Source organism: Apodemus sylvaticus, chromosome 6 (genome assembly GCF_947179515.1).
Source record: "Apodemus sylvaticus chromosome 6, mApoSyl1.1, whole genome shotgun sequence".
In the NCBI taxonomy this organism is placed as follows: domain Eukaryota; kingdom Metazoa; phylum Chordata; class Mammalia; order Rodentia; family Muridae; genus Apodemus; species Apodemus sylvaticus.
This window is the reverse complement of record NC_067477.1, coordinates 19,125,580-19,146,509: the sequence shown is the minus strand read 5'-3', so window position 1 is coordinate 19,146,509 and position 20,930 is coordinate 19,125,580. Positions and strand designations below refer to the sequence as shown.

At 42.5% G+C, this 20,930-nt stretch overlaps 1 protein-coding gene across 6 annotated transcripts in view; it reads left to right on the top strand.

The window, feature by feature from the left end:
- The first annotated feature begins 3,631 nt into the window (after positions 1-3,631).
- Positions 3,632-20,930, top strand: part of Ppp4r4 (protein phosphatase 4 regulatory subunit 4) — a 94,866-nt gene continuing 77,567 nt past the window's right edge. For 5 of the 6 annotated variants that reach the window (XM_052185164.1, XM_052185166.1, XM_052185165.1 and 2 more), the window contains exons 1-2: positions 3,632-3,917; positions 5,235-5,308. In XM_052185164.1, coding sequence (XP_052041124.1) covers positions 3,795-3,917; positions 5,235-5,308 — 197 coding nt within the window. In that variant the 5' untranslated portion in view covers positions 3,632-3,794. Of the gene's footprint in view, positions 3,918-5,234; positions 5,309-20,930 lie in introns of those variants that run through there. The other variant, XM_052185167.1, reaches the window with a different exon arrangement.

Sequence of the window (20,930 nt, the reverse complement as noted above, 5' to 3'; positions counted from 1 at the left end):
CTGAAGGTCTGCAAGGGGCAGAATTATTTAATGCCCACCCTAGCACTGTGTTTATTTTTGAGAACTTGATGATAGTGTTGGGCATATAACTTGTGGTGGTTTGAATAGATTTGGCCCCCATAGACACAGTGTTTGATTGCTTGGTCACAAGGAGTGGCACTCTTAGGAGATATGGCCTTGATAGTGTAACTGTGGCCTTGTTAGAGGAAGTATATTACTCTAGCAGCAGACTTTGAAGTCTCCTATGTTCAAGCTGCACCCAGCGTGGTACAGTCAGTCTCCTTCTGTTGCCTGTTGATCAAGTTGTAGAACTCTCAGCTTTTTCTCCAGCATCATGCCTGCCTGTCTGCTACCATGTTTCCCACCATGATGATAATGAACTAACTCTCTGGAACTGTAAGCCAGTCTGAGTTAAATGTTTTCCTTTCTAAGAGTTGCAATGGTCATGGTGTCTCTTTACAGCAATAAAACACTAACTAAGACAGAAGTAGAGTTGGTCAGTGGCAAGATTAATGCTTTACTGGTATACAGAGCCACACGACAAGTTATATATATATATATATATATATATATATATATATATATATATATAATTATCTATAAATATACCTATATAGGTAATATTTTAAATATCTGTTATAGGTAATATCTTAAATCTCCCCCAAAGGCCATGTCTTAAAAACTTGGTTAGCAGACATGGTGCTATCTGGAGATATCAGAAACAAGTTAGGTTACTGAGGGTATGCTCTTGGGAAACTCCGGCAACCCATTCTTTCTGTGGTTGTGAGGTAAACAGTGTACTGTCATAAGTTCCCACCATGATGGCTTGCCACACTGTGTTCACAGCAACTGGGTCAAATGTCTATGGACATAAATCTTAGGAATCATGAGCCACATGAGTCTTTCTTCCTTAACAGTGATTCTGTCCCATATTTCAGCACAGTGATTGGAAACTAAACAACTTCTGAGATATTAAACTGAGGAAAAATTAAGCAACAGAATGGGTTCTCACTCATTTTTTTAATAAAAGCAGTCACAGAAACCAAAACCATTTAATTTATTTTGAGATATGTACATATACGGGGGGGGGGCATATTTTAAACCTGAGAGCGTGTGTCTGTGAGTGTGAGAGTGTGCTGTCCCCAGCTAGCTGAGGAAATTTGAGAGTGTGGAGCTGTTCAGCAGCAGCTAGGCACAGGGGCGGGGGTGGGAGGGTGGGGGACAGAGAGATTTTGGAGCTCTGGAGAGGCAGAGCCAGCCTTGGTGGGAGAGGCCTTGGCAAGGGAAAACATGCGATCTTGGTCCCTGGCTATGTACTGGCCTGGGAACAGACTCAGACCGACGTCCGGTACCAAGGCAGCAATAGCATGGATTATTATTATTATTTTAATGATTTCACACAAGAGTGTGGAATAGGAGGCAGGCCCATGCTGATTGGTGTGAGGTGGAGGAGCATGGACAGCACAACTTACTCCTCTTCCCTTCCATCTGTGTGTGTGAGCGTGCACATGGGCACACTGTGTGCATTGTATACAAGCAATAGAAAGGAACGGTCACCACTGCTTCTAAGTATGGTGGAAGAGAAAGTTTATGCCAGATCTGTGGCAGAGCATATCAGAGGCAGGGACCTCTGGGAGAATCCAGAGTGGACATGACCAGATGGACCTGTGTCATGTGAGGGGAAGGGGGAGAGGATGGGAGCAGAGACAGATGGAACCAGGAGTGCAGTGGACAGGAGGCCAAAGGCACAAATAGGGAGGGTAACCAAGATGTCTGCATTATATAGGGAAGAGTATCTCGGGGAAGGGCAGGCAGCCCCTGGGCTGGAGAGTTCAGGGTAGAGGGGGTATGCTAGCCAATACCCTCTAACAGGTAAGGAATGAGGGATGCTGGGAGAACCTGGAGGCCAGGTCTGATTGGATATGTCAAACAGGCACCTTAGCCATTTGTCCTGGCTTTGAGAGCTAACAGTTTGTTTCATGAAGAAGCCAGAGGGAGCTATCCGGTGTCGTGTCCTGCTTTTCTCCTTCAAGATAGGGTCTCTCACGGAAGCTGAAGGCAGATTGCAAGCTCCTGGGACCCTTTTGTCTCCAGCCCCCACACGTGGGGTCACGGGCTCGTGCAGGCTTTTCATTAAATGTGAGTCCTGGGATCTGAACTCATTTCTTTAAGGTCGCACAGCAAGTGCTCTTACTCTTTGAGGCATCTCTTCATCTCTGTGTGTGTGTGTGTGTGTGTGTGTGTGTGAGGGAGTGAGTGTGGAGGTCATAGGACAACTTGTAAGACTCAGTTCTTTCCTTTCACTAAGTGTGTCCAATGGATGGAACTCAGTGTCATGTGTGGCAACAAGCTCCTTTACCTATTGAGCCATCTTATTCATATATATATATATATATATATATATATATATGCACACACACACACATATATAATATGCGTGTACAAACACACACACACATATATGTCTTTTACCAATGTATATGGCTATGCACCGTGTGTGTGTATTGTCCAGGAGGTCAAAAGAGGGCCCTGGAATTGGAGTTTTAGGGGCTTATCAGTCACCACGTGAGTGCTAGGTATTGAACCTGTGTCCTCTGGAAGACGAGCCAGTGTTTTTAACAACTACTGGGTCATCTCTCCAACCCTTCCCTGCCTAATTTATTTTTGTTTTTGTTTTTTGGATTTGGTTTTTTGGAGACAGTGTTTCTCTGTATAGCCCTGGCTGTCCTGCAACTCAATCTGTAGACCAGGCTGGCCTCTAACTCAGAAATCCGCCTGCCTTTGCCTTCCAGAGTGCTGGGATTACAGGTGTGCACCGCCACCACCGCCCAGCAGCCCCTGCCTAATTTTGACTAGAACCAAACAGAAGCGAATTGAGGCAATGTGCTCCCCTAGAGCGAGGTCGTACAAGTCTCTTTCTACCCACGGTGCTAAGCACTACCTCCCAGTACTCTAAGAAGAGCTGCACTCATTGTGATGCAAGTTTATCTGGAAGGGCTGGCTCGAACCTCTCTTAGCCTTATTGATTTTTCAGGATTCAGTTTAGGTCTTTTTTTTCCTTAGAAGGCCTTGTGGGACATTTCCCTTCTTCCAGGGACAGCACTGCAGGACTGTATTCTCATCACCTGTTTTCTATCCTCGGGCACACATTAGGCACTAATCAGCTTGATTTGGCTACTCGAGGGTCCCCTAGGCCTGGACCTGGAGTTGAGCTAGCAGGGGCTTGTCTACACCAGCAGCAGGCCAGCAGAGCAGCCACCAAATAACCAGAAAGTCACTCTCACAGGTGCAGGAGAGCCCAACACACCGCACACTTCCCCCGCTTCATTCTCATTGGCTTAACCTGCCCGCGCCCATTTCCCGCCCCCGGCCCGCCTCCTGGCCGCCTGGGGACGCGGAGAGCTCTGCGCACGCGCCGAGGGGCGGGGCTCGTCCCATAGGGGCGGGGCGAGAGCCCTGGGAGCTGGACCCGGGCGCGTCGTTGCGCGGCAGTTGCGTCCTACCGCGCGCGCAGCCCCCGGGCGGGGGCGGGGCCGGGGCGGCCGCTGAGGCGGCTCCCTGTTCTGGTTCCGCCCCCTCCGCGCGCCCCGCCCCCTCCACCCGCCCCGCCCCCTCGGTGCGCTGCGCTCCGGCTCCCGCCGCGCTCGTGTTCTCGCCGCCTGCGGCCTCTTGCTCCGCTTCCCCGCGGCCGAGAGCGGGACCAGAGAGTCCTTCTGGTGGGCGGCGCGGGGCTGCGCGCGTCCGGCATCCCGGGGCCGCTCGGACCGGCCGGCGAGGGAGCCCCTCGGCGGTCCATGCATCCGCCGCCGCCCGACGCCGGCGTCGCGATGGATTTCGGGCAGAACAGCCTGTTTGGCTACATGGAGGACCTGCAGGAACTCACCATCATCGAGAGGCCGGTCCGCCGGAGCCTCAAGGTGCGCGGGACCGAGAGACGCTCCCCTCAGGGCTGCCCGCCGTCCGACTGCCCCCCGGCGCTCCAGCGCCTGTCGCCGTGTCACCGCAGCCGCTTCTGAGCTTCGTTCCCTGCCGCAGCCGAGGGTCGGCCTGTCCCTGACCCCTGACTGGAATCAGTCCCTTGCCCAGACCTAGAGCTAGCCCTGACTCCTGACTGAGGCTAGCCCCATCCTCCGACTGGAGCCAGCTGGGTCCCTTGACTACGGCCAGCCCTGTCTCCGAACTGAAGTCAGCCTCCCCTCATTGAAATCAGCCGGGGCCCCCCGACTTGGTTCCCCGACTGCGGCCAGCCCTGCGCCCCACCCCGCTCTGGCCTCCCCCACGAACGGCCAAGCCGCTGTTCTCGGGGCCAGCCTCCGCAGCCGGCTTCCCATCCCGGGGTGCCGTCCCAGGTTCTGGTCGCTGGCCCATCCTCGGTTTCACACAGCCCTAGCTCCATTTCTTGCCCGGACGTCCGTCTCAGGGCCCATCCTTTCACGGTCCTACCCCCACCTCTGCATAAGATCAAGCTTGCGTCTCCCTGTGCAGCACGGGCCCCCTTCACCTTCCAAGGAGAGGCGCCCTTCCCAGAGTCGCCCTAGTTCAGGGTTTCAAAGCCTCCCTCAACCCTTTCCTCCCATCCTGAGTCACCATGCTTCCTTTTCTTCCCCGGGCCCTCCAGGATTGTAGGCAGGACCCTGCTCCCCAGTCTCCAAGAGGGGAGTCAGCCTTCTGTTTGTCCTTGTACCTCCACTGGCTCCCCAACCCCGCAGAGTCATCTTTCCAGCCTTGTGAGGCTCCAACCTTCACCCTCACAGATGGCAAACCTAGTTTTTGGTCCCCTTCCCTACTCTTGTGGCCAGTCCCTCATTACCTTTCTAGAACCTTCGATTTCCTTTCCGTCTGAGTCCATTTGGTTCCCAACAGGAGCTACAAAGCTTGCCCTTTTCTGTCTTATTCAACACCCCTTTAAAGCATTTCTTGGTGTGGAAAATACCATAGCAGCTTGGGGTATTGTGTTGGAGATTTAAAAAAAATGTGAATATGTAGGTATATATGTTCACATGTGGTATGTATTCATATGAAGTTGATTCCATTGAGGCCCTACAGTCTATCAGAAGAGTAAATATAGCCCCCCCCCCCCACAGCACCCAGCTGAAGATCTAGTGATATAGTGTAGAAGAATCATTAGATGCTGGATGAGTTGTCATTGCTATAATTGTGAAGCTTTTTCACCGATAGGGTCTTTGGGAGCCACCAAATGTTTGTGTGCCTAATTTGCATTTTATACTTGACAGACACCAGAAGAAATAGAAAGATTGACTGTTGATGAAGACCTCAGTGATATTGACAGGGCTGTTTATCTGCTCAGGTATGTCTCACGCTTTCTTTCAAATTGCTGTCCTTTGCCTGTTGGGCAAACATGAACTGTTTCTAAAAGGTCATGTTTCAATTGCTGATGGTGTTCAGACTGACTGTTCCTCTTGAACAGAGTACTTTTGCACACATCACAATTATGTTATGAATTACATTAGGTTTGGGCTTATGAATCTGAGAACTGGAATCAAATAACATATCTAATTTAAAGAACATTGCCTGGAGGAGGAACTGCAGAACAGCTAATGGGTTTGAATTGAATCACATCCTTTTGAAATTACTTTCCAATTTTGCTCATGCACGAGTCAGTAAGGATAGATAAGATTTAAGGGTGCCCAGTGGTTAATTTTTAAGTTTATTGTAGAAAATGAATATTGTATGCAATACTATAGAGAAAAAAATCAAAATAGGAATTTTTGCTCAGAATATAGTTTATATTAATTTTGCAATGTGAGCTTTATATTGCTTGCAATTTTTTTTTTAAAAAATTAAGTTGAGTCTACTCTCAAAGTTTCAGAGCATCCCATGCGCTCTACAGAATAGCTTAAGACATGGTTATGTTGTTGCTATTTATGCTTCTGATGATTCTACATGATGTCAGTCACAAAGGTCTCCATTTGGGTGCTGGGCAGTGGGGGCAGCTGGTTTTATTCTCCTAACGTAAACTACAATACCTGGCTAGAATCAACTTTATATTATGCAGATATGTATAAACACAGTAATACAAATGTTTTGAGTCATTTTAAAAGGTAAACATATTGACTTCAGTATGAAAAAAAGTCTTCAGAAATAGAAAATTTCCTAGGCATTTTGTATATATTTAAGAATTATTTTCACCTGTGTGTGTATGTGTGTGTGTATATATATATATATACACACATATATATGTATATATATATATGTATATATTTTTCTTTTGGTAAATTCGTCTTCACTGTTGTTGTTTGGAATCAAAATTTGAAGACTGGTGTTAACGCCTACAGTGTGTGTCTCCTTTGCTTGGGTCTGCTTTATGAGCTTCAGTTGCTGTCTATCTTCTTACTCTGTTCTTGATTATAGATTATAGATCATATGCCTAGTAGTCCTATGGTATTTATTGAGTGATTGTATAAAACACTCACTAAGATTCTTCGCCTTCTTCCTTCAGGGCTTTGTCTGTGTTAAGCCAAGTGTTTACCATCAAACTGTACCCCCAGCCTCTCTTCACAACGTTCCTTCATTCTTTATCTTCCTGGTGGCGCCTTCTATTCTTACTGTGTAATAGCCTTTCCGTTTGGACCCTGTTGATCGTGGTCTTCAAGAATTATACCAAACAAACCCCAAACCAAATAGATAAACCAACAGATTAGCAAACAAACAAACAAACAAAAAGCAAAGTGAAGGTGGGCTTCGTGGGTACACCTGTAATCCCAAAGCCGATGCAGAAGAATTTCTGGGAGTTCAAAGACAGCCTGGGCTACGAAGGGAATACCAGGGCAGCCAGTGCTTCCTAGTGAGTCCTTCCTTTCCTGTCAATTGGCGTTCACCCTACATCATCTTGTGTAAATGAACAGACAGTTGAAGAATATTTGATTAATTTCTCTTGATATGGAGCAGTTAATGATCATAAAACAAGCCCTGCTGTCCCTATGGCGTGCTCTGTTTCCGTGAAGTGCCCCTGGCTGAGTTTCAGGAAATAGAGAGTCTTGCTCTACTTGAGCTGACAGCAGACACCTCATTCTAGATGTCAATGATAACCTATTTTTTTTTTAAGGTTTTCACTTTGCTTTTATTGTTGGTTAGAGATGACGAAGTTGTTTTTCTTTTATTCAGATATAGAACATATGCTTTCCTTAGTTCTAGAACTTTTCAAAGGCCAGATTGCCCCCTACCCCCACCTCCTTTTCAGAGAAGAGAGTTTAGAAAGAGATCATTCTCCTTTAGATTCTTATGGTTTACAGACCTGTAAGGAGGCTTGCGAGCTGCTTGGAAAGGGAAACACTAGCTTGCTTGTGTGTAGGTCATCCCACTAAATTCTTCTTTTGTATTGCTGCCTTCTTACCACCTCCTGGGGGCAGGTGGAGTTTTTCTTTTTGGCAGGTCTCTAGAGGGATTATGGCAGGATTGCCTGAAGGATTCTTTCTTCTCTGGGATTCAGGGAAGGAGACTGGGTTGTCTCATAGATGTATTCAAACTGTCTCTGTTAAAGCTTTCCTTTTTATCTGTTCTCTTAGAATGAGATTTTTACTTTAAATAATTTATTCCTTTAAAAAATTGTTCTCAATATTCTAGATCCTAATAGGGACTTCTGTCTTTTTCCTGTTTAGATGGTTTTCGGGGTCAATTTTGAGTGCTTTACCTTTCCTAGGGTTGGATGTGTATATTTTCTACTTTTGTGTGTTAGATTTTGGTTCTTTAGTTCTCTTACTGTATTAAAACTTTAGAATTCTTTAAAATATTTATTTTATGTATATGGATTTTTTTTTCCTGTTTGTGTGTCTGTGCACCACATGCACTCAGTGCCTGAAGGAGGGATTCAATCCCTTGGAACTGGAGCCACAGTCCTTTGGAAGAATAGCAAATACTCTTATCTACTGAGCCATCTCTCATCCCCCAATTCTTGGAATGTTAATAATACTAAATTATAATTCAGCCAAATGTGTAGCCATCAGTAGGCAAAGTAACATTAATGGAGGTTGTCATAGCACTGAAATTGAATCCAATATCCTATGACAAATGAATGCCCTGTCTATTACTTTGGTCTGAAAGTATGACAGGTCAGCTATCATTGTCATTTTAACAGAAAGTTTATAACATTAGGATGCTTGAAGATTTAACACAGATGACTATGAGTTTTGCATAAATATGATGCTGATAGACCCATCTGTGGCATTTAGCACCGAAGCAAAACAACTTTCTCAATAGTCACAGCTTGTGTCTTAGTCAAACTTAGATCACAACATCTTTTTCCTGTTCTCTCTCTTCTGTGTGATTTTGGCATGTATTTTAGGAATATATGCTCAAAAATATGTGAATAATTTTATTAGTGAAGAGTCTTTAAGTTGCATACTGTATTTTCACTGAGTAAAATCTCACTTATACATCTCCAATTGTTTCCTAGATAATCCTAGACCCTTAAGGCATTTAAAATGCTTGATAGGTATGACTCTCTTGGCTGTGCATTGTGATAATCCTGTTTGTTTCTCACTTTTTAGACTGGCTTTACTGAACTGTGTTTCATGTTTCATATGATTTCTTTTAAAGCAAACAGTATTTTTTATGTATTCACAGAACTATGCAACTACTGCCACTATCAATTTTAGAATGTTTTTATCTCCCCTTAAGGCCTGTAACTATATCTCACATCTGAATCCTTCCAGCTTTGGGGAGCTACATACTAATCTGCTCTCTGTCCCCCATGGACCTTCTTCTTCTTCTTCCTCCTCCTCCTCTTCTTCTTCTTCTTCTTCTTCTTCTTTTTTGTTTGTTTTTTTTTTTTGTTTGTTTGTTTTGGTTTTTTTTCGAGACAGGGTTTCTCTGTGTAGTGCTGGCTGTCCTGGAACTCACTTTGTAGACCAGGCTGGCCTCGAACTCAGAAATCCACCTGCCTCTGCCTCTCAAGTGCTGGGATTAAAGGCATGCGCCACCACCACCCGGCTGGAGCTGCTTCTTCTAATGGTTCATAATGTGGCCTTTGCATTTCACTTTTTTTACTTTGAAAAATATATCCAAGGTTCATGGTAGATCATCATTATTATATTCTTTTTTATTAGTAAATAGTGTTCTGTTGCATGGGTATGTGGTAGTTTCCTGCAATCTATAGCACATATGTTCAGGTCCCCCTTCAGGATGCTGAAACTGCAGCGTACCGAGTCCTTATATTAACCCATTTTCCATTGTTACTAGGCATATAACATGCACTATGGCCATAACTCTTGTAGTTTGAGATTAGATAGCAAAATAATCTCAAATCTCATTTTCTTTATTTGCATTTTACAGACCTTTCTTTCCTACCATATGTTTTAGCAGTTTTAGTATACAGCTTTTTTTTTCCTTTCCTTTTCTTTTCTTTTTCTTCTTGTTGAGAAGTTCACCTTCTCACTTAAAGGAAGTACTTCATGGCTTCTTTCTGGCATATCCAAATTGCCGGCACTACTAGCCCTGTGCTTTGGCCATTACTAAGACAGACAGACAGACAGACAGACACACTGATATGTTGGAGGAGATTGTAAAAAGAGAAATCATATCATTCTTACAGAAATATCATGTTATTTACAATTTATGTTTTTTATTTCTAGAATCTTCCATATAGTAGTTGAGGGTGAATAACAAAACACAAAAATATCATGGTTAAGGAGAGACTATTATAGAACATGTTTTCTTGATTCGTTCATCAGTGGGTAGACCTTTGAGCTGTTTCTACTTCGGTCTGTACCTTTTGGAGCAGTAATGCTGATCCCTTACTGTCACTTAGATCCATGTGGTCTCTATTCGCTCTGCCTTTCCCCATCTCAGAGTGTCCCTTTGTCAGACCTGTGGAACATTTACCATTCCAGGATCTATACGCAATCTTGCACCTAGTTTGAGGCCTTCCCTAATGCCACAGCGTCTCTCAACTCCTCTATAGTTTAAGTACCAGCATTCCTCAAGAGACAAGTATTTCTTTATGCTCCCTAACTCACATGCATTGTCTTTAACAGGTTTCACATTTGAAGGACAGGTCATGTTCTGTTTTTCATTTTTTCTTGTTTGTATTGTGATATGAATATATATCTCTTAACACAATGAAGACTATTTAAGATGGTCAAAACCCTAGAGGAATTAAGCAACTTGTGATTTTGTGAGTGTGTGTGTGTGTGTGTGTGTTGTCCTCTAAAGCAAGCTTTGAATGTACACAGAAATATTCACAAGTTATAAATATATAGCTTGTTGAATTTTCATAAATGGATACAGCTAAGGAGCTAGCATCCATATTAAGAAAGGGAACATTATTTATTCGGTTAGCCAGTAGCCTCCCACAGACTCATTCTGTTCTCTTCAGCCTCTTGAAGAGGGTAGTTGCTCCACTGACATCGAAGATGAGTTTGTCTGACTTAGAATTTTATGTGACAGGCACCACAGTCTCTCTCTCTTTGTGTGTGTGTGCATGTGTGTGCATGCGCCTAGTTTTCTTTGCTCAACATTACCAAGAGTTTTATCCATATTGATTCAAGAAGCAATAGATAGTTTGTTAGTAGTTTGTTTTCATTGCTATATGGTATTCTTATAAGAGTGATCACAACTTATGATGCCTGTGGTGGATGTTTACCTGGCTTCTAGTTTGAGAATTTTATGCAGAATGCTGCTGTAAGCATCATACGCAGGTGTGCTAGTAAATAAATGTATTTCTTTGTTATCTTTTCTAGAAATACAGAATTAATTGGTTATAGCGTACTCCAATGTCTGGCTTGAAAGAGCTGTCTGATGGTTTCTGAAGTGCTGTTATCAGTCTCTATTTCTGTCAGCAGTGTATAAGTGTCCAGTTGGCATGTTTTTAGGGAACAAAAGTGACAAACTTCCTAGCACAGCAGCAATGACCCGGTTATAGCTTTGGATGTTTCTGTCCTTTGTTCTGACTTTCTCATGTCTGCTAGCTTCTCTTCTTTCCCTACAGGAGAGTTTCGGTATGCCTTTACACCTGGCTTCTGTTCTGCCTAGGCTGTGGTTAGGATTTCTGGCCCCTTTCCTTGTCTTCTGTTCTAGTACAGCCACAAAAACACCTGCTTTCTTTTTTCCTATATTCCCTCAGGTTATAGGACATGAGATGCTTTGTGTATTTGTTTCAGAAAGAGAAGCAAAGTAGGTGATTGGAGTTCTTTGCTTTTTTTTTCTGAAAGTTTCACTCCCGGTCCCTATACTTTTAATGATTCCAAGAGGTTCTATTTTTAAAAATTGCTGAGGTTACATCCCCTGTGAAATTGATGTCCGATTCATTTACCGTTTTGCATAGAAGTTTCAGGACGGCACATTCATTGTTTGGCTAAGACCATTGTTTTCTCTATCAAGAAAGAGTTATAGATGGAGCACAGCTACATGTCTTCCACCATTGCTAAGGGCAAATGACTTTACTTCTTGGCAAACTGTGAATTCCCTGTCTTGGGAAAGTTCTAGGTCTTTGAATATGAGAGGCTTGAAGACAATTTTCCATCCCCCTTTCCTTGTCTTCTGTTGTGAGGACATCCACAGGAGGCATCTGCTTTCTTTTTTCCTGTATACTGAAGCTTCAGGAAGTGCTCTCTGTGAATCAGAAAACAGAGCAATCTCATGGGATCTGCCTGAAAAGCTTAAAAATAAAAACGGACTATTTTCATCATTGTAAAAGTGACCCATACAATGTCATTGGAAAGGCCTGGTGCCGCCATGAGAGAGCTGGGTGAGTGTTCATGTAGAAACTACAGCTATATGACTACTCATTACAATACTTAGAATAATAAAACATCATAGAATTATTTAAAATAAATGATTATATACATTTGAATACAGTATAGACCAAGTCATGTAATTATAATGTAGCTATAATAAACATATGCAAGTTTTATATACATGCATATATTTTTACTCTATACATACCTTTTGGGTATAGGTAAGGATTGAATTTTATCCTAAAGAGTAACCTATTGGGTTTCCAATAAACATTTGGAGTTGTGTTCCTTAGCTTAAAGTCCTATGTTGAAATTAACAGTGGTTTCTAAGTGTTTACATCAAGATTTAGTATTTACTATAACAAGTGATAAAAATCACACTTGTCAAATTAGGGCTAAATGAAGGCAGTGAAACCATTGACCAAGCTCCAATAGACATTTAAATCTGGGCATCTTTGACATGGACATTTAAGGTAGTACAGACTCACTCTTTCATGGCCCATGTTGGCCATCAGAAGGAGGAGTCAGGGAAAATGCTGAGGCTCAGGTTCTCATAGTCCCTCTTCCTGCCTTATCCTTGTAAGACTGGTGCATGAAATGATGAATGGGGTTGTACTAACAGGTACCTGTGTTCAAGAAAGTCATTGTTCAGGGAGCAAAGGAATTTTACAGATTTTTAATGGCATAGTAGTCATCCGTGATTCACAAGAATTTTATCATTGAGTTAGTTGTATGTGGAGACTGAGGCTCACTTACTCACTGTGAGAGAACTTGGGTAGGCTGTGGTCCTTTCTATGCCCGAGCCCAGCCTAATTCTCAGATCAGAACATACCTAATCTAAGTAGCAATACTAATACCTAAGTTGTAGGACAGGAGATAGGATTTGAGAAAATGTGTGTAGGCGGCACTGGCTTGATACAGAACTGTGTGTTCAGCAAAAGGTGATTTTTTTTAATCTATCCTTTTGAATCACCTGTTTTCAGGGCACAACATACTTCTTTTACTTTTGATGTAGAGGAAAATTGCCTTGCAGAAGCATTATGTAGTGAGATATTTCTCTCTGGATTTCTAAGTTGTATTATCTAGCCCCCAATACAACTTGGTGAAAATTACTGTATTGAAGCATACTTCAAATAAGTTAAACATACAGTTTGATGATTTTGAAAAGTAGCTCCCCTCTATGACCAGCATTTCAGTCGACACAGACATCATGTACACTGGTGTCCTTTTTCAGTTAATCCCCCCTGGCCTTAGGCCACCACTGATGGCTTTTATGACCGTTGATCAGCTTTACTTGTTCTAGAATGTACACACGTTATCCTAACTCTTGGATAAGTACTTTAGAATGGAATGCAGTGAGTCATCCGCAAGTATTTTTTTTTCATTTTTTATAGCTTTATTGAGATATAATTGACACCCAGTCATCTGTATGTATTTAAAACGAGAAATCTAGTGCGTATTTCCCGATGTACTTCTCTGTGAAACTATTATTATCAGGTAACAAACATTAAGTCACGCGCAGTCCTTGAACCCCCATCCCCTTGTCATCCTTTTCACCTGTTTTCCATCGGCGCTTCCTCCGCTCAGGACAAGTATGGATCTGGTTTCTATTCCTATAGGTTGGTTTTCAATTTAAGGGATTTCATGGACGTGAATGTGAAGAGTATGTTCGTTTTTGTACAGCTTCCTTCATTCAGAATAATTATGTTGAAGCTCATGTATGATTATCCCACTTTATGGATTTGAGACATTTCGTTTATTCATCAGTTGGTGAACATTTGGGTAGTTTGGGGTATTTTGTGAAATTTGTGTAGTTTTTGAGTATTGAAAATTAAGTGACTGTAAGCATTAATTTGTAAATCTTTGTGTGAACTGAGCGAGGTAGCACATGCTACAATGTAGGAGATAAAAACAGGAGGTTCAGGAGTTCAAGGACAGCCTCAACTACATAGTGAATCTGAGGGTTAGGTTGAGATATATGAGACCCTGTTTCAAGTTGTGTGTGTGTGTGTGTGTGTGTGTATTGTGTGCTTTCCTTGCTCACTTTTAAACATCTAGAACCATGTGCTGTGATATGGCATGGTGGCTCATGCTTTAATCCCAGCATTTGGGAGGCAGAGACAGGTTGATCTCTATGAGTTAGAGGCCAGCCTTGTCTATAAAGCAAGTTCTAGAAGTGGACAGACCAGGATTGTATGCAGCGTCTATGTTTATACTTTTATGAATAGCCAAATGCTCTGGAGTATTGATTCTGTTTTATGTATATCAGCCTGTATGAGCAATCTCTTTAATTTTAAGCCATGTTAGTGTATGTGTGTAATGATACTTCATAATAGTCATAGTTGGGATTTTCCAATGGCCAGTGGAGGTCATGTTTGTTTATGAAGTAGCCATAAGCAGTCTTCTTTGGTGATGCATCTGTCTGAATCTTTGCTCATTGGATAGCCTTCGATTGCATTTGCTCGTTGGATAGCCTTTCCAAATATTTTCCAGCTGGTGGCTTGCCTTTTGATTTTTAAAAGTAAATCTTTTGAAAAGTAAAACCTTTTAATTTTGTTGAGACATGGTTAATTGATGTTTTTCTTTATAGTTAGTACTTTCTATGTTTTATTTATAGGGAATCTTTGCCTAACAGGTCGCCAAGATTTTTTTCCTTTTTTTTTTTTTTTTGAAGAAGTTTTAAGAGTTTAGCTTTTGTGTTTTAGATCTATGCTCCATTTTCAGTTAAAGTTTGTAAATGCTACAAGTAAGGAAGGTCTTAATGTTTTCTCAATATGGCTTAAGTGAGGGCCAGTTTGCTAGTGTAAAATCAGGTATTTGGCTTCTGATTCTGTCACCTAAGCTCTTCAGTTGCTGTGTCTCCTGGTTCACCTCCTGATGTTCAAGAGATGGGCTGAGTCTGAGAGAATCTGTTCTTTTGATTCTCAGGAGATTGAGCAGCAGTTTCACATTTCAACCACTAGGTGGTGCCAGTGGAGACGATTGTTGGGTGAAACTTCAAGAAGACAGCCTCAGAGCCAAAGTGCATAGGAAAAGCCTCAACCCTACACACACAGAACTGTAGGCATACGAGGAAAGCTGGGAGCAGCAGAGGTGGTCTCCCCAGGGAAGAGCATGGCAATGGGTTGTCCAGTGCCAAACTGTCAACCCTGAAAAGTCATACAAATGACAAGGTATGGACTGAGGAGGTTATGTGTAGGAATACATATATAGTATGTGCAATGACAGTGAGTGAAAAAAGAGATCATGAATTTTAAGAAGAATGGGAAGAGGCGTAAGGGAGGATTTGGAGGGAGGAAAATGGAGAAGTGCTTTAATTATAATTTCAAAAATAAAATCAAAAGGTCATGTTTAAGATAGTTATTCATAACTCAGAAAGTGGCTGTGCTTCACTGTGGATCAGATTATGGAATATAATCAAACTACAGATATTTCATTCTGCTAACCTGGAAAAATTGAGTTTGAACTTTCAAGTTTCAAATTCTTTCAAAAGAGTTTTACAAATTATAGATATATTTTTAGCAATATTTGGGGCAGAATGAGTTCTAGGTAGCGCACAGATGTTTATATATTTAAGTATAAAAATGAGACTGTGGAGTTAAGAACCCTGATGGAGTGAAAACTACCACAGATGTTCTTAACTTCTTTGAGGTTTCTGTTTTATGCTATGGGCGTTTTCCCTCCTGTATGTGTGAACCATGTTCATGCTTGGTATGCTTGGAGGTCAGAAGAGGGCATCTGATGTCCCTGAACTGGAGTTACAGATGGTTGTGAGCTGCAGTGTGAGTGCTAGGAACTGATGAACCTAGGTCCTCTGAAAGCACAGTCAGTTCTTGTAACCACTGAGCCAGCTCTCCAGCCCATCACTGAAGTTCTTCTGTAATATGTTATGATCTGGATCTGCTTTAAAGGAACATCACAAGATCTTTAATTACTATTTATAAAGTATGTTTGCTTATTACAGATGTCTACTGCAGTCATGAGAAAGCATGACCAAAACAAATTTGGGGTGGAAAGGGTTTATTTCACTCACAGTTCCATAGAATAGTTCATCATCAAAAACACTGATGGCAGGACCCCAAGCAGAGCAAAAACAGCTCTGGGGGCAGGAGCTGGTGCAGAGGCCATGGAGTAGGTACTGCTTATTGGTCTCATAGCTTGTTCAGACTGCTTCCTTATAGAACCCAGGACCACTAGCCCAGGGATGGCACTGCCCACACTGGACTGGGCCCGCCATTATCAATCACTAATTAAGAAAATATTCTATACCCAGATCTTATGGAGGCATTTTCTCAATTGAGGTTCCCTCCTTTCAGATAAATCTAGCTCAGTGGTTCTCAACCTTCCTAATGCTGAAATCCTTTAATATAGTTCCTCATGTTGTGGTAAGCCATAACATTATTTTCATTTCTATTTCATAGCTGTAATTGTGCTACTGTTATTAATCATAATATAAATATCTGTGTTTTCTGATGGTCTTAGGAGAGCTGTGTGAAAGGATTGTTTAGCCTCCTTCCCCAATCAGCCAGCGCAAAACTATGATTTATATTTGTTTGAAAGCTGGGTAGTTTCAAAGAGGGAAAGGATTCACTGAAAGAGCAGCTTGGTCATATTGTGGGGGAAGTTGCCTCATGACTCTGATGGGAGTGATGGCTTTTGATACAGATGCACAGGAGATCCTACTTATATCATGATGAGCTGTGTTAGATGTTTCTGGACTTTATTAGTTAATGCTTTGAGACCTTTCTCTGCTCTCTATGTCTACATATGTGTGCATGCATGTGGAGGCCAGAGCTTGTGGTATCTTTCTTAATTGTTTTCCATCTTAGTGTTTGAGACAGAGTCTCTCACTAAACCCTTGTAGATTTGGCTGAACTGCCTGCCAGAGCATGAGCCCCAGACACTCCTGTACCCACCTCCCCAGACGTGCTGCTGTTCCCAGCTTTTCCTTGGTCTGGGGGTCAAACTCACATCCTCTTGCTTGCAAGCAAGCACTCTCCCAGCTGACCCATCTCCCCAGCCCCCAGGATGTTTCCTCCATGCTAATGAGAGGCCACGATCAGAAGCTCTCCCTTCTTGTGACCTTTGCCTGTGTGTTTGCTCTAACATTCAGAAAGTATATTGAGAAGGGGCTTCCTATTTCTGGATGCAGTTTTATAGAAATGGTGTTCTTGCCTTAAATGCTGAGTAGATTTTTATAAATTAAGCCACCTAATGGTGAATTTTTTATAGAAAATTCTTAGTAAAACCTGTAGACTTCTCTAATAGATGGGGGAGTATTTGCACCATCTGTTTCTTCTTCAGTGGATTTTAGTAGTCTGTTAAGTTCTTATTGTACTTTGTCTATGTTATGAAAATTGGGTTATGCCATGCTGGTGTTCCGTATTGCTTTCTCGGTGTTGGTGACTGGTAGTGAAGCCCCTATGAGCTCTGAGGTCAGTGCTTTGTGTCCTCTCACCTCAGTTTCCCTTGTCAGTACAGCTGGAGCTTTACCAGACAGCTTTTGATTGACAACTTTGTCTAAGGCTTTGTTGGTCTCAGTTTTATTGACTTTCTCTCTATTTTCTGCTATTTCTTTTCTTTTCCTTGCTTTGTATTTAGTTGCTGCTTCCGTCCTTAGTAAAAATTAAATTGCTGCAGAGATTGGCCATGTGATCTTACTGGACCACTGTCATATGTGTGGTCCATTGGCCATGTGATCTTACTGGACCACTGTCATATGTGTGGTCCATTGGCCATGTGATCTTACTGGACCACTGTCATATGTGTGGTCCATTGGCGGCACAAAGGTCTTTATACAACACTACTGCATCCTTGCTACAGAACACATGAGGTAATAGATGGTAATAAGTATGTTAATTAGCTTTATTCTGGTAACCATTCCACAGTATGGTTACCAGAAAGCATCCTGATGGCTGTGTGTGTGTGTGCACGTACGATTGAAAGCTGTCAATTTACCATATAAGAGGTAAGACCTCACTATGTTGTATATCTTGAATATATATACATTTTGTCAGTTATGTCTCAGTGAAGCTTAAAAATCTCCCTTTTATAGGTTTTCTTTAATATTAGTACTTTATATATTATTAAAAGAAATGGTAGACTTGCCTAAAATACTTACTTTACTATGAGGAACAAGAGGAAATGACTCTTTTAAGGAAAATATGCAGGTGTGAAATGAAGAATTATTTAGGAATTTATAAAAAGTCTTAGAGGACCAACTGATAACTGTTTAATCAGGATCTTGCTTATGGAAATTATTCTTTTACCCTGATAGTTGGATGACTTTGAATGAGTTTCCTGGTTTCTGTCTTTACTGTCACAAAGTGAAGGCCACGAGGGAGGTTCTTTGTATTTCTGAACCCTTTAACTCCCACATTCTATTATGTCCTATTGTATGTATCCTGTCTTTCATTTCACAGATGGCTGGCTGAAGGTCTCTTTGTTTGTTTGTTTGTTTGTTTGTTTTTTTGGGTAGATATTATGAGTAGGTGAGAGGAGCAGCTCCCCTAGTGTGGTATGAACTCTTGAGTTCCAGAGGCTTACAGGCCAGGCTATCAAACCTAGAAACCATAGCCCTCCAGCCGTGAGAACTAGGCACTCATGGCTCCAAGCTTTCTGGACCAGAGAGGCTTACTTGTGGCTTGGTATGCAGGTCAGTGGTTTGCTGCTTTGGGCTGTGAGTGCCTGTGACTTCCTCCACCCAACTGCTTGTCTTGCAGCCCTTGAGCTTGGGGTGTTGTGTCTTTGCTTCTTAACCCTCAGCAGCCCTATGGATGCCCTCTTGGCAACTCTGTCTGCATTTTCCTCTGCTCTGGGGTCTCTTATTCTGCAGTCCTTTATTATAGCATTCCTTATTCTGTGCTCCTTGTTGCTCTCTGGAACTCTTTTTTTGTTTTGTTTTGTTTTTGTCCAGACAGGGTTTCTCTGTGTACCCCTGACTGTCCTGGAACTCACTCTCCTGGAACTCACTCTGTAGACCAGGCTGGCCTCGAACTCAGAAATCCGCCTGCCTCTGCCTCCCAAGAGCTGGGATTAAAGGCATGCACCACCTCTGCCCGGTGCTCTCTGGAACTCTTAAGCCATCTCCTAAGTGCTGAATGAATAAGCCATTCTGTGGCAAGTTCTAATTGCTGCTGCAGGGTTCTTGGGACTTAAAGGTCAAGGTTTCACCCATTTTTGGTATTACCCACTCAGTCTGTTCTATCTATAGTAAAAACTTCAAATTGGTAGTCAAAGTTCATTTGGGGCAAACCTTTATTGGAGCCCAGTCCTGCAGTACAGAGGGCATTGCACCAGAGAGAAGCCACTGGAATTGTTCTGCAAATAGTTAAAAACAGCATGTTTTATATAGTCACAGGGGCCTGGCATGCTTATGAGCAGCCTTTCACCAATCAGTCTTCCTTCACAGTACCTGGCTCCTCCTCCCAATCACATGCTCCACATATACTCCAACCACAGGTCTGTAAATAGGGACCACAGGCCTTTCGATGAGTCAGTGAGGAGGTGCTCCCTTGTGAGACATCCTAAGTGAGGTTAGCTGCAGGGCAAAGCAAGTCCCCTTTTTCACTGAGCCTTACTGTCACTGCATATTGTCTGGAGCACTTATTCAAAGCCTCCTGAACAGAAGTGGGCACAATAGCAGCAGCCGAGGTGTTCCTTACAGATGGAGTGGAGTTTCCTCAGGACAGTCATAGTGTTCAGAGCAGCCTGCTGCCATTGTGACAGTTGAGCTGATTGCCAAAGGAAGGACTTCTTCTTAAAATTGTTTTTACAAGTATTTTTCATGTATGTGTGTACACATGTCACAGCACACATGTGGCAGTTTGAGCACAGCTTGTGAGACTGGGTCTTTCCTTCTCCCATGTGGGTCCTGGGACTTGAATTTAAGTTGTCAGGTTTGGCAAGAAGTACCTTATCTGGCAGGGCCATTTAACGGACCCAGAAGAGGTTTCTTGAGCTTTAGGGAACCAAGCAAAAGGGTTTGAAAGCTGTCAATCAGGTGATTCTCCAGCCCATCCCTGACAGCTTTTCGCCATTAAACAAACAAACAAACAAACAAACAAACAAACAAACAAACCAAAGGGCTGGAGAGATGGCTAAGCGGTTAAAAGCATGCACTGTTTTGGAAGTGAAGCCTAGTTTGATTCCTAGCACCCACGTGGTGGCTCATAGTTGTCTGTAACTCCAGTTCCAGGGGATCCAGGGCCCTCTTGGCACTGCTCACATGTGCACATACATGCACATGTACAGGGAAAACATATAAAATAAAAATAAAAAGCTTTGAAGATCATCAAAAGAGGCTTACAATAATGACTGTATGAAACTGACATTTCAAAGGTTAGCCAGCCTGTGTGCATTTTACCAAAGAAGGGGTTTTCTGTACATGGATAGAATATTTCCCTATTTTTTCTTATCCTGCCCCCTTTGTCAATGCATATCCCTAATAATTTCACTCTTATGTTCAGGTTTCTCATCTCCTAGATTCCACAGGAGAGAAAACATGCAGTACCTGTCTTTATGTAACTGCTTTATTTCACTAAGATGATGATTTCTTCAGTTTTCCTGTAAATGACATAATTTCATCTTTCTTTGTCTTTTGGGTGTGTGTGTGTATGTGTGTATGTGTGTGTATCATACAAACATACCTACATGCATACATGCATATGTTTCATTTTTAATTCACTGATGGGCACCTAGGCTGAGTCTGTAACTTGGGGATTGTTAACAGTGCATTCTTAACTATGAGTTTGCTGGTTGGGTATTTGATTTGGGTATAGGCACAGTAAAGGAAATTCACATTCTTCACAGTACCTAACAACCCCACAGCCTACAGCCTAAAGTGAAGGCTTTGGTCCCTTTGTGTCTCATTAGCATTAGGGAGAAGGAGTCAGTGTTCCACACAGCTTTTGCATACTGACTTAGTTGACTCAAGATCTCTTTAAGTGCTCTAAGTTATTTGTTTGTCTTACGTTTCTTCCAACTCAGTGTCTTACTGACCAGCATATCAGTCATATGAGCAGGCAGGAACTATTATGTGTTACTGGACTCTCTGTGTGGCTCATGCTATTCACTCTGGGTTGTAGCCATCATTTCCATGATATTTTCAAATCTGGACTGTAGGAAGCTGCCCCTGACTTTTCCCCTGGATTCTTTGCTGGAACTCTGGCATTGCACTTCTACAAGGTGTCTCCTTTAGAATGACTTGCTGGCCTTCCACATGTGAAATTGCATTCA